General features: G+C 34.4%; 1 protein-coding gene across 5 annotated transcripts in view; it reads right to left on the reverse strand.

Moving 5' to 3' along the window:
* The window catches only part of KCNT2 (potassium sodium-activated channel subfamily T member 2), a 109,736-nt gene that overhangs the window by 67,419 nt on the left and 28,024 nt on the right, over positions 1-14,293 (reverse strand). For 4 of the 5 annotated variants that reach the window (XM_079313481.1, XM_079313483.1, XM_079313482.1 and 1 more), the window contains exons 3-8: positions 9,096-9,195; positions 6,312-6,368; positions 5,579-5,627; positions 4,259-4,318; positions 1,010-1,084; positions 443-526 (exon numbers count right to left, since the gene is read on the reverse strand). In XM_079313481.1, coding sequence (XP_079169607.1) covers positions 443-526; positions 1,010-1,084; positions 4,259-4,318; positions 5,579-5,627; positions 6,312-6,368; positions 9,096-9,195 — 425 coding nt within the window. The remainder of the gene's footprint in view (positions 1-442; positions 527-1,009; positions 1,085-4,258; positions 4,319-5,578; positions 5,628-6,311; positions 6,369-9,095; positions 9,196-14,293) is intronic. The other variant, XM_079313484.1, reaches the window with a different exon arrangement.

A 14,293-nucleotide genomic window follows, 5' to 3' on the forward strand; every position in this document is an offset into this window, starting at 1 on the left:
AGAAGGTGCAGAAGCGCCAGCTGTGATTCTGTGATTATTTAAGTAGTTCTTTGTTCATCCCAGCCCAATTCTGATCCTATTGCAAGCTGCCTTGAGGTCTGCTCATGTCTAGTTTACAAATTACAGGCTTCAAGGGCCAATTATGGTCTAACAGTTGAGTTCCCTGCAATTGTGTCTGAATGGCAGAGTAGCAAAAGAACCATCAACTGCCATTTCCTTTATTGGCACAGTAACAATTTATACTAATTGAGATTTCATTTCACGTCTTACTTTTTCTAGTTTTCATGCAGAAAGCAGTTTAGTAATGCTTGACCATTTCTATAATTTAAATACAGATCTGGTTAGCTTCCTATTAGGGTTGGACTGTACTGCCAAAATCCCACTGAAGACAATATACTAAAAAACCACAACTTTAGAATATTTATTTCCTTTGCATACTTACAATCATATTTTCTAAAGCATGCTTTGCCAGCCAGCAATTTAAAAATACAGGAATAAACAGGTTTCTTAGGACTGGCCAGAAAATCTGAAAGAAAAATTAACAAATTCATTAGAAGCTTTTCTGAGAAACAGAGCTTTACTATTCAAGCAGCAATGAAACACTTTGGAAAAATACTTGCTATTTATTTGTTTCTAGCAGGAGATTTGGCTTTAAATAACATTTTTTGGTTTTTTTTGTCATTAACCACATGCAAGATAATTAGATAAAATAGGAACACAGTCAGTTTTCACTGCAGACATGAGTGATTCTTACATTTCTAAAACCAGCTGGCTTATTTTATTGAATGTGCTGTAGTTGGAGTTAGAGGGTTTTGGTTTTGTTTGTGCCCATGGAAGATGAAAGTTATCTGTATGACTTCAGTAGCAAACTCTTATTGTTGGCAAATTTCTGTTCCCATAGGCACAAACTCATCATCCACACAAAAATAAAATTTACTTTAAAAAAGTAGGAGCATTTGTGCAGCTATAAAAGTGCAATGTGCAAATGTATTAATTCAAATATGTTTACCGTGATGATGAAAGGGACAGCATTAATTATTTCCAGGAGAAAGGGTATTCTCAGAATTTGCTCCCAGATATTTCCCTTCAAAGAAAAGGAGAAAACCCCACAATGTCACAGTCAGCTTACAAACAGTTCTGATGAGAAATACATGCGATATCCCAATGAAACACAGGGAGTCTCTCCCATACCTGAAATTCAGGAATATCATTCATCTCAGATTTAAACACGTGACAAATGGGAATACAAAATATAGACCACTCTGGATCCTTTTTCCTACAGTTTATCATAATGTACTTCCCAAGTAAAAGATATATACTTTTATATCTCCTTCCTTTTATCTTTTGCATTTATCTTTTATCTTTACTTTGTATTTTTTTTTTTTCCCAACTGTTTTGGAGTGGCAAGTAAGGAAGAAATCAGGTGTTTAATATCTGAACTAGGACTAAAATATCAAGTTCTCTATTACTGCCAACACTTCAGAACACTTCAGAGCTTTTTGGAAGTTGATCTTGCTTCCATGAAATGAGAGGTCATCCCACATATTTCAGTGAAGTGGTACTGATCTTTTAATTTGCTTACTGCTAGCAACAGAATGAGGATAATTCCACTTTTTTCCCCAAATCTGCACAGTGACTGTGACTGATTAAATGTTGAGATGAAAATCCACATATTAAACAAGGAAGGAACTTCAGTGACTTACACCTTTACTAATGTTGTGTATCAGGACTCTATCATAGGTAATGCAATAATAGTGTAGCACATACCATGGCTGTACTACAAGAATTTGCAGTAGAGCATTATATTTTCAGTTGCAATGGCATGTGCATCTTCCCTGAAAAAATAACCATCTGATAAAGCCACTGAAAATTAAATACAAACTCCATATTGTATAAAATTCTTTATCCATTTTTAACTCTTCACATCTGGAAGCCACTATACCTCAGGGACAGTTTTATTGTCTTCCATGTAATTGCAGTTGGTGGGAATCAGACATAGAAGTGAATTTATGAGGCTATAAACTGAGGGGGTTTTGCATGAAGAGTAAAATCAAAATCAAATCTGATTTTTCAAACTGAACCATTTTGTGATTTCACATATTTCCTCATTTTTAATGTAAGGAGTTTCCTCTTCTGCATTATAGAGAAAAAATGTCACATAATTTACTTGTGCAGCAAAATGCCAGTATGGATGGGCTCCAGGTAATTAGAGATGTATGCAGCTGTAGGATTCTGGCTTCCACATGGAAAGGCATCATGAGTTCTACAAAACTGCCTTTTGCACAGAATGTATGTGCTGCTCAAAGCCCTGAGAGTGCCTGAGCACCAGGCATATGCAGGATTGCCAGATGTCTGTGGCAAGTTTTGACAATGGAGATTTTTGATGTAGACATTTTTCAGAATTCTGGCCAAGGATAAACCCTCATGTAATACTTAAGGCTGTGAGAATGCAGATTGTAAACCTTCCATTCCTGAATCCAAGTGATCAGCATCACAACACAATCCTTTGCATTCCTCTCCATTTAAAAGCTATAAAAAATGTAAATTCACTGTATCATAGCAGCATGGTATGCTACTCTGCCCTCACTATTCTGCATGTTGAATCATTTCTCATGTCATGAACCAGGTATCAGAAAGGTCAATCTCTTGGAGTATTATTTCAAATTTATTCATTTTACATGTTATTTGTGAAATCCTAGTAATGTGCACTCCAACGCAAACACAATCTTTTTTTTCTTGTTTTTTTGCTCGCTAATTATCTGGCTTGTAAAAGTTAGTTACTTAAATTGTGAAAGTTTTGGAAATGTTTCCATAAAATAAGTAATCTGTCACAGATTTACATGAACCAAGGCACCTTTGGACACCTTGGCTGTGCAGAAAAGCCTTACAGAGGGTGAAATAACTCCCATTCTTAGTTTCAAGAGAATGGTGTAAAACTAGGAAAACAGGACCAGAGAGAAGGAGGTGTTTTCATCAAGTGGACTGATGTGATTGAAAAATTTTGTTGCTCCTTAGATTAGTCCTTTAGTTCTTTCTCTTCTGGGGAGTGAAATCAGAGAATTGCCTCAACTTCTGTGACAGGTGTATGCAGCAAATTAAGGCAGTAGAGCTTTCACACACTAATGGGTAACTTCTCATGGAAGCTGATTTGCCAAGAATTCACCTTTTGTACCCACTGAAACTGATGCAAATCACAAGCAGAATGGATGAGGATGAAATGCTGCCCAATAAACTCAAGAGGAGCACAAATTGTGATTGCCCTTTACTGTTTTGCCACCAGGATATAAATTCTGGACTATTTCTGCCCATAATTGATTTGTACTTGTAACTCCCAACCCTTAAATAATATATGCTTCAAGGATTAAGAGGAATATTTTTTAGATAGCAGACAACTGTAAGCCTCTTAGCATTATTGGGCACTAAGGAAAACATTTATGCCATAATCACTCAATAAGCACACTGAAATACAAGTCTCTAAATTCTACTGAGTGTCAGTAATACAAAATATAATATGAAAAAATAATATTATCCCTGAAGATATTTTCAGATTTAGAAACGAAAAATTTTGTGTTTTCATTGGTAAATGATTTCAAATGCTTTTAGTATTTTTCTCCTGAAGATACTAAAAATGCAGAGATAGAGCAGAACAAAATGAAATAAAGAAAAAATTAACTTTTAAAGGAGAATGCAAATATAAAACTACATTGTATTCACGTCAAATTATTTCAAGACATTTTCAAAAGATATTCCAACAGCATCACACATATAGATAACACAAGTACAAAAATATCCTTTTTTTTCTTTTCTTTTTTTTTTACTTTTTTTTAATTTTAGTTTTTCTGGGCACAGTTTTAGAGGGCTAAACCCTGAATTATATGTATTGAGTAGCTACAGCTTTGAAATCAATGACAAAAGCGTCCAGTACATTATGGACACAAAAACAAAACTGCACAATTAAAAAATCAGTATCAAAAAATCAAGGTCACTTTTGAGAATGTGTTTTCAAATTACAGTGTGCCAGTGGACAATGGAAAATAGTGAGCATTTAACTGCTGACTTGCACTCTTTATATATTAGAGCTGGCTCATAAATTTGGGAAACAGGGCTGCCTGTGTGACAATATGTCATCCCCAAAAAGTGTGTTTTTCTGAACTCCCTGCTTGGACACCAGCATGGGCACAGGTACATAAGCTTTATATTAAAATATTTAATTCATTGTTTTTTAATGATTTGCCTAAAAATAACAAAGAGTACTTACCTTGTAGCTTAGATAACTTAGCAACAGAGTTTCAAAGAGACTTATTACAGCCACAGACACCTTAAGTGAAAAAAAAAAAAAGCTTTTAGAGAATAGAAATTAACATTACAATGAAAATAAAAGATTACATAAAATAGCTTTTCCATGAATCCTCTGAAACCCTCTCAACTAAAAGCATTTTGCCTGAAGCTTAGATATTGTTATTTTTCTGAATTTCATTTATTCTTAAACAGCACCAAAATCTCCCCACATGACAGAGAGAGAAGGAGCTGTAAATAAGGAAAGTCAGTCAGCTCTTTACTTTCTTGTGAAGATGTTATGAATGTGTGGAAAAGCAAATGTTTTTCTTACTGTGTATAATGCAGAAAGTCAAAAGCAGCAAGAAATGATACAGATGAATAATTATTGATTTTAAGATTTAAATGCAGTTGAGCTCGATTTACCTCCAATTAGATTAAATGTAGTCACTGCATGTATTAAATAGGTTCAAATAGTTAAATAATCAAATATCAAAATATTAAAACAAAATACTTAAATCTTTATAGATATTAAGAATTTACTTAAGTTCTATGCATAGAAAGCATTTATATTTTATTGTGTATCATGGAAATATTCCATCAAGATGGATTCTATCAGGCTGTAGCCTAAGAGCAATACTCAGGATTTTAAACATTAAATTAATACTCCCTACAGCTGAAAACTCTGAAGGGTGTCTTTATCTAGAAGTAAAAAAGATGCTATGAATTGGGAAATAATCAAAATAAACAAATTATGAAAATAGGCAATCAAAATATATCAGCTTCTCCACATAATTATCAGTTTTAGATAAACTCAGGCTTTATTTTCAGATAAATTCCTACCCCTACCAAACAGATATATAAGAAAAAGATCATATCCATAGGCAAATAAATATCTCAGTATATTTAAATTAAATTTAATAAAGTATTCTGAACACTAGGTCAAAACTTAATCAAATTGTGCATACTTTAAAGGTATTTTCAAGGGCTTCTTCCCTTAGAAAATTGTGTATTATGTAGAGGTATAATCATTGCACTGGCATTGCACCAATCATGGTGAGAGAATATAAATATAATGGTATAACCAATCTGGAAGCTTTTTTTCTCTTAGTAAAAAACCACATTTCACAGAGAGAATCAGTACAGATCAACTGATCCTTATGCTTGTGCTGTACTTGGTGTTCAAGATTTTCTTGCTGACATCAACATTTCCAAGTATCCTTCCACACTGCTACAATTCTGTAACTCAATACAATCTGCAGTTGTTACATGGAAATAATTTATTTGGTCATTTACACATTACCTGTAATCCCCATAAAGGTAAGCTTCGATTCACCCAAATAATGGGAGACCTGTTCATTACAGTAAGGAAATAAATATGAAATTAATCATAATCTGGTGTTTAAAAAGAAAAAGTTTTACATATCAATAGAAATTAGAGCAAACTTATAAAAAAAAAAATTCTCAATAATAAAAACATACTAATACTAAACTAATAATCTACTGTGTATTGACATGTCTTTTATTTCTAATCCACAGCAAATCATTAGGCTCCTGTGGGAAACTGACAGTCTTTTTTGTGAACATTTTGCTGTCTAATGACACAAATGGTATCTAACTCTTAGGGGCTGTCATTTCTTGGAAGAATCCTATCAGTGCTAATAGACACTTGATACAGCACCACTGGAATGGGACACTCTCATTGCCACAATAATTTCCTGATAATCATTTACTGCTATTCAGGATTGTTTTTTTTAAATTTAGTGGTTCATTTTTTATTTCTTCAAGGTATCAGCATTGATGGAACCCAGATCTCACCCCAGCATCCAGTCCAGCAGTTCACTTTGCAAGAAAGAATTAATATATTAAATGCAGTTTGAACATTCAAAAGTGTAAGTAATGGCTTGAGATTTATAAAAACATCTCTACTATATGCTAAAACGCCATCACTCCAGATTGAAATGGATTTGTTTTCCTGTGTTACCTTCCCACTATTCTGTGGACTTCTGATTTGCTGTTTTACCTCAGGAACTCACCAATCAATTGTTCCAGGTGTGTAGTTTTGATTGGAACAACTCCGGTTTAATTCCTTACTGACAGTTGCCACACCATCCATGCAAAGTCCATTTCCATTAGCAAACATGTATGGGAACACAATTATAAAACATATGGGAGGAAAGGAATATTAATTTCATCATTTAGTGGTCTATGAAATACATGCAACAGTTTGAAACCTGAGGTAATCGATACATTTTTAAAAGTAAAATAACTTTTAGAAAGTACAGCTGTATGTGCTCCACATCTGTAGATAAAGGACTATGAAGCATTCAATTTTTAAAATTTCTTTTCAAAATTTTCATTTATTTTCAAATTTAAAAACAAGATAACTGAAATGATACTCTATAAAGCCAAACTAAGTACACAATACATACTGAAGAACAAGAAACCCTAGAAATCCTATCCCATGGAGAGATTGTGATACAAAGAGCACATTCTCAACAGGAAAGACTGCAGCAAACTACACTTGCTAACCTCTTGAGGGTGTGAGGAGGGCTGGAGATGCATGTAGCAGTATATCAAGTACAAAACTGGTGATGCCCAAGCAAAAATATTGGCCATTATACACGTGTTGCTATCTTGCCTTTAAGTGCTGGCACAAATCTTCCTTTTAAATGGTCATATAAGGTTGTGGGAATACACAATCTGTAAATGATGACAAATATCATTGCTCATCCTCAGCAAGCAAGGACAGCAGAAAATAAAGGGATCTGCAGCCCACAGATTAGCATCAACTCTATTTGTACCAACTATGAGGGGGACAGTGTTAAACTCTACCCATTAATAAAGATGCTTTGTGTCTTAAGCTCTTTCCTGTACACCTGCTGTGCCTGAAGGAGTAAATTAAAAACACCAACTTGTGCAGGAATTTCTGAAAAAACAGGAAATAAATCTGATTAAAATAATTCCTCCCAGATTTGCCACTTTAAAACCAATCAGATGAAAACATCTTCTGTGGCCACGCTCTCAGCACACTGAGTAGTTTCTTTCATCAGGCTGTGACACAGTACCTGGAAATTATTTTTCTTTTATATCATCACATCTTTAAAAATGCCAGCAGGAGTTTTGGTATCAAACCCTCAGTATCTCTATAGGGCATTAAAGGGGTGTCATTTGTTTGTCTTGCACAGCTTCTAAGATTAGGGCCTTAGTGAGCAGGCAGAAGGACTTATCTGAATCTTCTCAGGCAGGCAAATGTTTTTCAGAGACAGAACACACCAACTACTCTCTTAGATGTACCACAACACCATGTAAGGGAATAACATGTATAGAAAATATAAATACACTATCTGGTGAACTGTAAAACACTTGGATTGAGAGATATGCCAGGAAAGGTGTGAGGCATTCAGCAGTCTGCAGACATATATGAATATGCATCGTTGCATATAAATCCAAAAGTATATTTGGCACAAGGTCTGGTATTTTAACCTGTCCTGCACACCCAGACAGAACCATGCAGTACAATACACTCACCTGGGCTCACCAGAGGTCTCACAATGAAAGATTTGCAGCATGCCAGAAACCATGATTCGATGGAAAATGTTAAGTCTCTGAGTTGCCAATATGTGTAAATTTTTATGGCTGGATTTCCTTTTCTCCACAACTTCTTGTGAAAACTTTACTGCTTTCTGCTCTTAATGAAGAGACACTCTAAGGTATATGTAGACTCAAAAGTAGTTTTTTATGGGTCTTGTGTTTCAGGGAAACTTCTTCACAGCCCTTTGTCAGACATTACAAATTCTCATAATAACTTGTGACCAGAAAAATCTTAAATACATTGTCTGTACTTCCTATTAACATATCCTTCTCTCATGCACTGCTGAATAAAGCAAATATTCTTTACCCTTCTTTGCTTTGGATTTCATTCTTGTAAATTAGAGCATTTCTCCTGTCCACTAGCATTTTTGGTGCTACCCTTACTAGATTTAACTGATATCCAAATATTAAAATTAGAAACCAAACTCTGCCCCTTGCCTAGCATTGTGTGAAGACTGCTGGTTCTATCATCCTAAGCTTTGTATTTTCTTATGTGCTTTGTTTCTTTCAGCATTTAAGGACAAAAGAATCAAATCAAGTGAAAGGAAATATGTCAATAAAATGTGAGGCATATTAGCATTAAAAATTGAGGAGATTCAATATTCCCAGGATAAAAATACAACAGAAATACAGAATTAAATAAATTATAATTTCTTCTACATTTGCTGATTAATTATGTAACATATTAAAAAAAAGAGGGTCATACAGAAGATCATACTGGCAGTTCAGGGTGTGTATCCATAAATCATTGTGACTATAGAATGTACTTTTGGTCTCACTCTTCTGAAGTGTTTAGAGAAAGCAGAAGGCTAGAAAATTATCAATATCATCTGCATGAAAACTCAGTTTCATGAATTTGTCTGTCCATTTCCAGGATCTGGGATTTTAAGAAATTTAAGCAAAATCGAGAAAGAATTGTTGCATAAACTGGGAATCAGACATTTGCAATTTTACATAGAAATGTTATGCAATAATACCTCTAAAATATATGCTTGCACAATTACATCTGATGCATTGTATCCAAGGAGAGAGCCAGGATTATTTTAGTGGTAAAGGGAAAAAATAATATTGTTATTTTAGTTCACATTTCCATTCACAATGTAAGACCAGCTTTGTATCTTTCAAAATATCTGGAAGAAATCAATCTTTCATGTAATCATTAATTTATTTCTTATAACTTAAATAATGCTTTGAGAACAGAAATGAGGAAAAACCCCAAACATTACCATCCAAGTCCTTGTGTAGGATCATCCAGGAGCACACGAACTATGTATAGGAAACAGCTCAGTAGCTTGAGAGAGAAATTGAATAATCGTATTCTCAGACCTAGTTTTAAAAGAGAATAAAAGAAAATACCAAAATAAGTGCAAGGGTTTTAAAGTTTCACCAATCTTCAAGGTAATACTAAAAGGAACTAGAATAGTCCTGTCGTAAAAGCAAATATCTATATAATTATATATATATATATATATATAATTATATATATATATATATATATATATATATATATATATATGTATGTATAAGTCTGAGTTAAGACTCAGCCTGTTTTAATATAAAAAACAATGCAGTCACTTGTTTGAAAGCTATTCTATGCTGTTAATCCTTACAGATGCCATTATTTGGTAGTTTGAAAATTCTCTTTCTTGGGAGGGGAAGCAGAACTATTCAATGCTTTTTGAGATACAGGACACAGCAACATGAAAAGACATACTTTCAACCACAGGCAGAGCATATGCAGTGGCAAGCATTTAAATATTAATATCTAAAAGTCTTCATGCAGTTGCTTCACATACAGAATATATTAACTCTATTTCAACTTATAAAATATTAAACTGGAGTTATTTAATGCTTAAGTTGAACAACTATGCATTCAAGAATCAGGACAACTAAAAGTCATGCTGAATGCACAACTGAACTGAATCAACAACTTGTTCTACAGACCACATAAATATTGAGATGTTCTAGCTGAATAGATATGCCACAAATACTATCACAAAATGTTACACTATTTCCCAGAAATATAGGTTTAATGCACAAAGACAAGATTCCTTCAAAGGAATCCACATGGTCACTTACTTCTATCACATGGGCAATTTATTTCACTGCCAGTTGGAGTCATTATCTACTGAAGTGGAACTCTTGTATTTTTATGTAATTTTGCAGTCATTAGAAGATCAAGGTTTATATTTTTAGTACTGCTATTGAATTCAGCAGACTTTTTTGCTAGTGAGAATATTTGCATCTGACTCTTAGGTGTAAGCATTCATTTACTAGTTAAGTCAAAAGTGTCAGTTGACTAGTGTTAAGTGACTGGAAGTCACTTAAGCAACAATTTTTTTCAGTCTTGCAAACTGTGAGTTCAGTTCTGTGTGGTTCAGCCCTTCTATTCAAAGCAGAATACTCTGAGTCTTACCCAGATGTGACTTCCCTTGCCCCAGTCACAGCAAGTACCCTGTGTCTTATTTTTGTGCTGCAAATACTTCAGCAGGTCTGCTAAACTCAATATAATTATTTCTGTTGTTTTAGAATTACCCAAATAATGCATACCCAAAGCTGTGTTGCATTTCCTTCTAAGGAGAGAATCAAAATCATTTTATGGTAATATTACTTTTGTTTTTTAAACTTTACTCAGTCCTAAGTTCAAAATCAGCAGCTTACATACAAAACTGATAAATCAGTCTTTATCAGTCTACTAGTTCCTTTCCCATTAAAACTCCATCTACTACAAACTCAGAAAAATAGAAAATGGATTCTTAAATATTTTACCATGCCATTTCTGAGAGAAATCTTTAAGTTTATTACATAAAACTGCTTATTACTTTTAACTGTGAAGTTGCAGTTATCACATAAGAACTGGATGGACTTTTACAGCACCTTTTTTCTGTTCCTTTTTTCTGTGAACTAAGGATCAAAATCTACTGTCCCTGAGAAATCCCACAGCTGCTCCTGGCAATCGGGTTTGAGAACATTAACCTAAGGATTCCTGCTCAAGAATAATTAGCCACAGACTATTTAATCCTAGAGGGAAGGAAGGATGGAAGGACTGAAGGACAGACTAACTAACTAACTAACTAACTAACCTATTATTTGACTTAGTCAGTGCTATGATCCTCATTTGCAGCTTTTTTGAAGTGTTGCTGAAGAAAACATGAATTGTTTGTTTGTCCTAAGCATTTTGATGAAGTCTGCTGGAATATGAATGGTTGCCCTAACAACCAAGCTATTACAACTGGAAAAACAGATAATGTACAAAAAACAAAAAAAAACCAAAAACAAAAACTAATCCTAATCAAACAAACAAAAAAAAAAAACCACCTACTAATTTTATGTTGTCTAACTTTCTTGGGCAAGTACAGAAGTCTGTTGCTTTTCTCCTGCTTTTCAGTTCTGTAAATGTTATTCTTGGTGTGAAACATTTGTTTTCTGCATTGATAATGGCCTGGTTTCTAATCAGCCTTTGAAATTATATGTTGGTTTAAATGCCAGAAGAAAATGGTTCTTTTCTGATTAAAAACTACATCAGTACAGCAGACTGATGCTCCAGCCTGCTGCCCTAAACCCTTAACTCTCAAACCTTAATTCTGATAGATCTGGAACTCAGGCTCTGGATATTTCCATAGGAATGGCTGCTTCCCACATTATGGGAGGCAGGGTTTTCAAACCAGCCATGCTTTCATCTAAGGGTTCCAGTCAGCACTTCTAGAGAGTGCATTTTGTGGCTAGGGTAGTTTATAAAGCAAAGCAAAGTACAGGTTTTGTAGCGTAGGAGGTGACTGGGTCAGTTATTAAAATATAAATATGGAAGAACACGCTTCAAGTCGATCCTGGGTCACCTCTCCTTGCTCTGTGTGCCCCAGCCATTAGCAACATATGCAGCCACCTTGCTAAACTTTGGATAATTAATGCAGGCCTAACAAATGCATTTTTTCTCTGATAGGAAGATTCTGCAGCTCCTAGTTGGGGATTCACATGTGAGTTGGAAGCAATGCATGTGTTCCACTATCATGGAGATGTAGGATTTCAAATGTGGGAAGGAAGGGCACAAACACTACAGAAGGCATTTAAAACAGGTTTTCAATTATTATTCTGGTTCAAATGCAGCATTTTATGTTTGTTTGCTTCCTGTCTATTTTTGTTCTGCATTTCACATTCTGTCAATGGATCAACATGGTCTGCTTGACTTAATTTCTTTTTCTCCATTCAGAGACAGATTGCTTAAGTAGCAGGGTCATTGGCACAGAATATCTCTATGTTTTGAATATGAGTGGTGCCTGAAACTTTCAGCTCCACCTGTTATGCAGTTATGTATTGTTTATTGGGAATGCAATTTCACTGTGTCTATGTAACAAAGTTGTTACACACTCTTGTCTTATTTAAAAGGAGAACAGATAATAACATTTTAAAATCTATTAAAAGGAGAACGGATAATAACATTTTAAAATCTATTTGTTTTGTGAACTAAATATAACTATGTCAAATCTTAACATCTCTTTCTCAGTTTAAACAAGTATTTGCTATTTTTGCAGGCATTTTTAAGTATAGAGGATACATTATATTTTATCACTTTGGACTGTGACTTTCACTTTTACTATAAATTCTTGATGCTCTCCTTGCATGCATTTTTGTAGATTAAATGTCAGATTTAGAGAGTTGGTCTAAACAGAGTGGCAGACACCAGGTGAGCATTTTAGAATCACCTCCCATTATTTCTTCCCCACAAGTCACTAATATATTGTTGATTTTCAGCAAAATCATTTCAGTGGCAGCTGGCTTTAGGAACTGTACCAAAATATACTCTTAATAATTCATATCCTAGTGATAGTTATCCTTTATTCCCTCTTCATTGACTTGAAACTTCCCTTATTTTTTCCCCTTGAGACCTACTGTTGGCTATGATAATGCAGTGTGTGGCAAGTACAAGCAAGTCATGCTTGTATGACTATATAATTCACCATTTTCTCTCTTTTTTTTCATTTTTTGTGGGGAGGATGATGAGTGACACCTTTTTAAGATACTTTTTTATACATTGTTTGAATTTGATTAGACATTTGCTTGCAGAAGATTGGGTGGAAACTAGATTGGCATGAGACAGATGAAGGCTTGTTTTATCAGTTTATCAGTTTAAACAAAGATAATAATTAATAAAAGAGTTGATATTTCAAGTTACTGGTCCATATGTGATTTAGATCAGGATAGAACTGCTCAAGTTGGCAAAACCATGGGATATCATCAAAAACTGTTTGGTGAACAGGTTTGATTTAGATACACTATCCAAAATCTTTGCTGATTGTACTGACAATTTTTTTCTCAATGACAGCAAGTCCACCTTTAATATGTGAAGGAAGGTTTTCAGTGCTCTCACTGAACACTGACTAAAATCTATTATCTTTATCAGCTCCCTGGTACCTCTGGGCAAGAGACTCCTCCTATTTCAATGGAGTTTGAATGAGTACATGTGACTGAGTGGCAGGTTACTGTGTCAGCAGCTGCTTTTTGGAGACTTTCTTTGTGAAGATTCTGGTTCTGAGTACTTGGACAAGAACCAAGACCTGCATGAGCAGAAGGAATGTTTCAGCTTACTAATACTGACTACTTTGGCTTAGGATTTTTTCTTGTTTAATTCGGTGCTCTGATGGCTATCCACATTATTAAGATGAATTTCCCATGTGTGTCTAGGTAAGTGCAATAAGTAATGTATTTCCCATGGATGAACCTCCAGAAACTTCTTTAAACTTGATTCTCTAGATAAAAACCAGCAATTAATTCCAAAGCCTATATTGAAATTGTCAGTTATTCACATCCTGGTGCCTTTTTCCTTTTTTCTTTTCTTTTAGAGGAGTATTTTTCTCCCCACACTTGGAAAGTAGAAGAAACTTAGCCAATAAAATTATCGAGTTCTGTGATGTAAAGCTAGTATTTATTTACTGCTAGCTCTTACAAATAGAAGGTTTTACAGTATGTCTTATTTTTAAAAGTTTGATCTAGTCTCCCCAGTTTTGTTTGTCTGGGTATTTTAAGACTGATCAAAACATTTCTTTCCTTTATTTTTTCTGTCTTTTTCCAGACATAAAACCATGAAACAATGTCAACTGTACAAGCGACAACATATATTCTCTGTATTCTAAAAGCTTTATGTATAAAGGTATTGCAATTTTAGTTCTTTACAAATGAAAGGCAAAGAGAAGTAACTTCAGTCCTGTAACACAGAAGAAAATTAAGGTCAGTTACTGCTCTTCTGACCTATGAACACCACTGTTCTAACCAAGATTGGCTAATATTCCATGTCTCCACCCACCTGGACCAGCTGCATGGATGTATTTAAAAAAATTAATAGTTCCTTCACATTACTCTCTTTCATGATGGCTGATGACTTTAAGCACATATTATCAGTGAAGATGCATTTGGGTTAGACTACACTGTT

The sequence above is a fragment of the Erithacus rubecula genome, assembly GCF_903797595.1.
Source record: "Erithacus rubecula genome assembly, chromosome: 10".
Lineage (NCBI taxonomy): Eukaryota > Metazoa > Chordata > Aves > Passeriformes > Muscicapidae > Erithacus > Erithacus rubecula.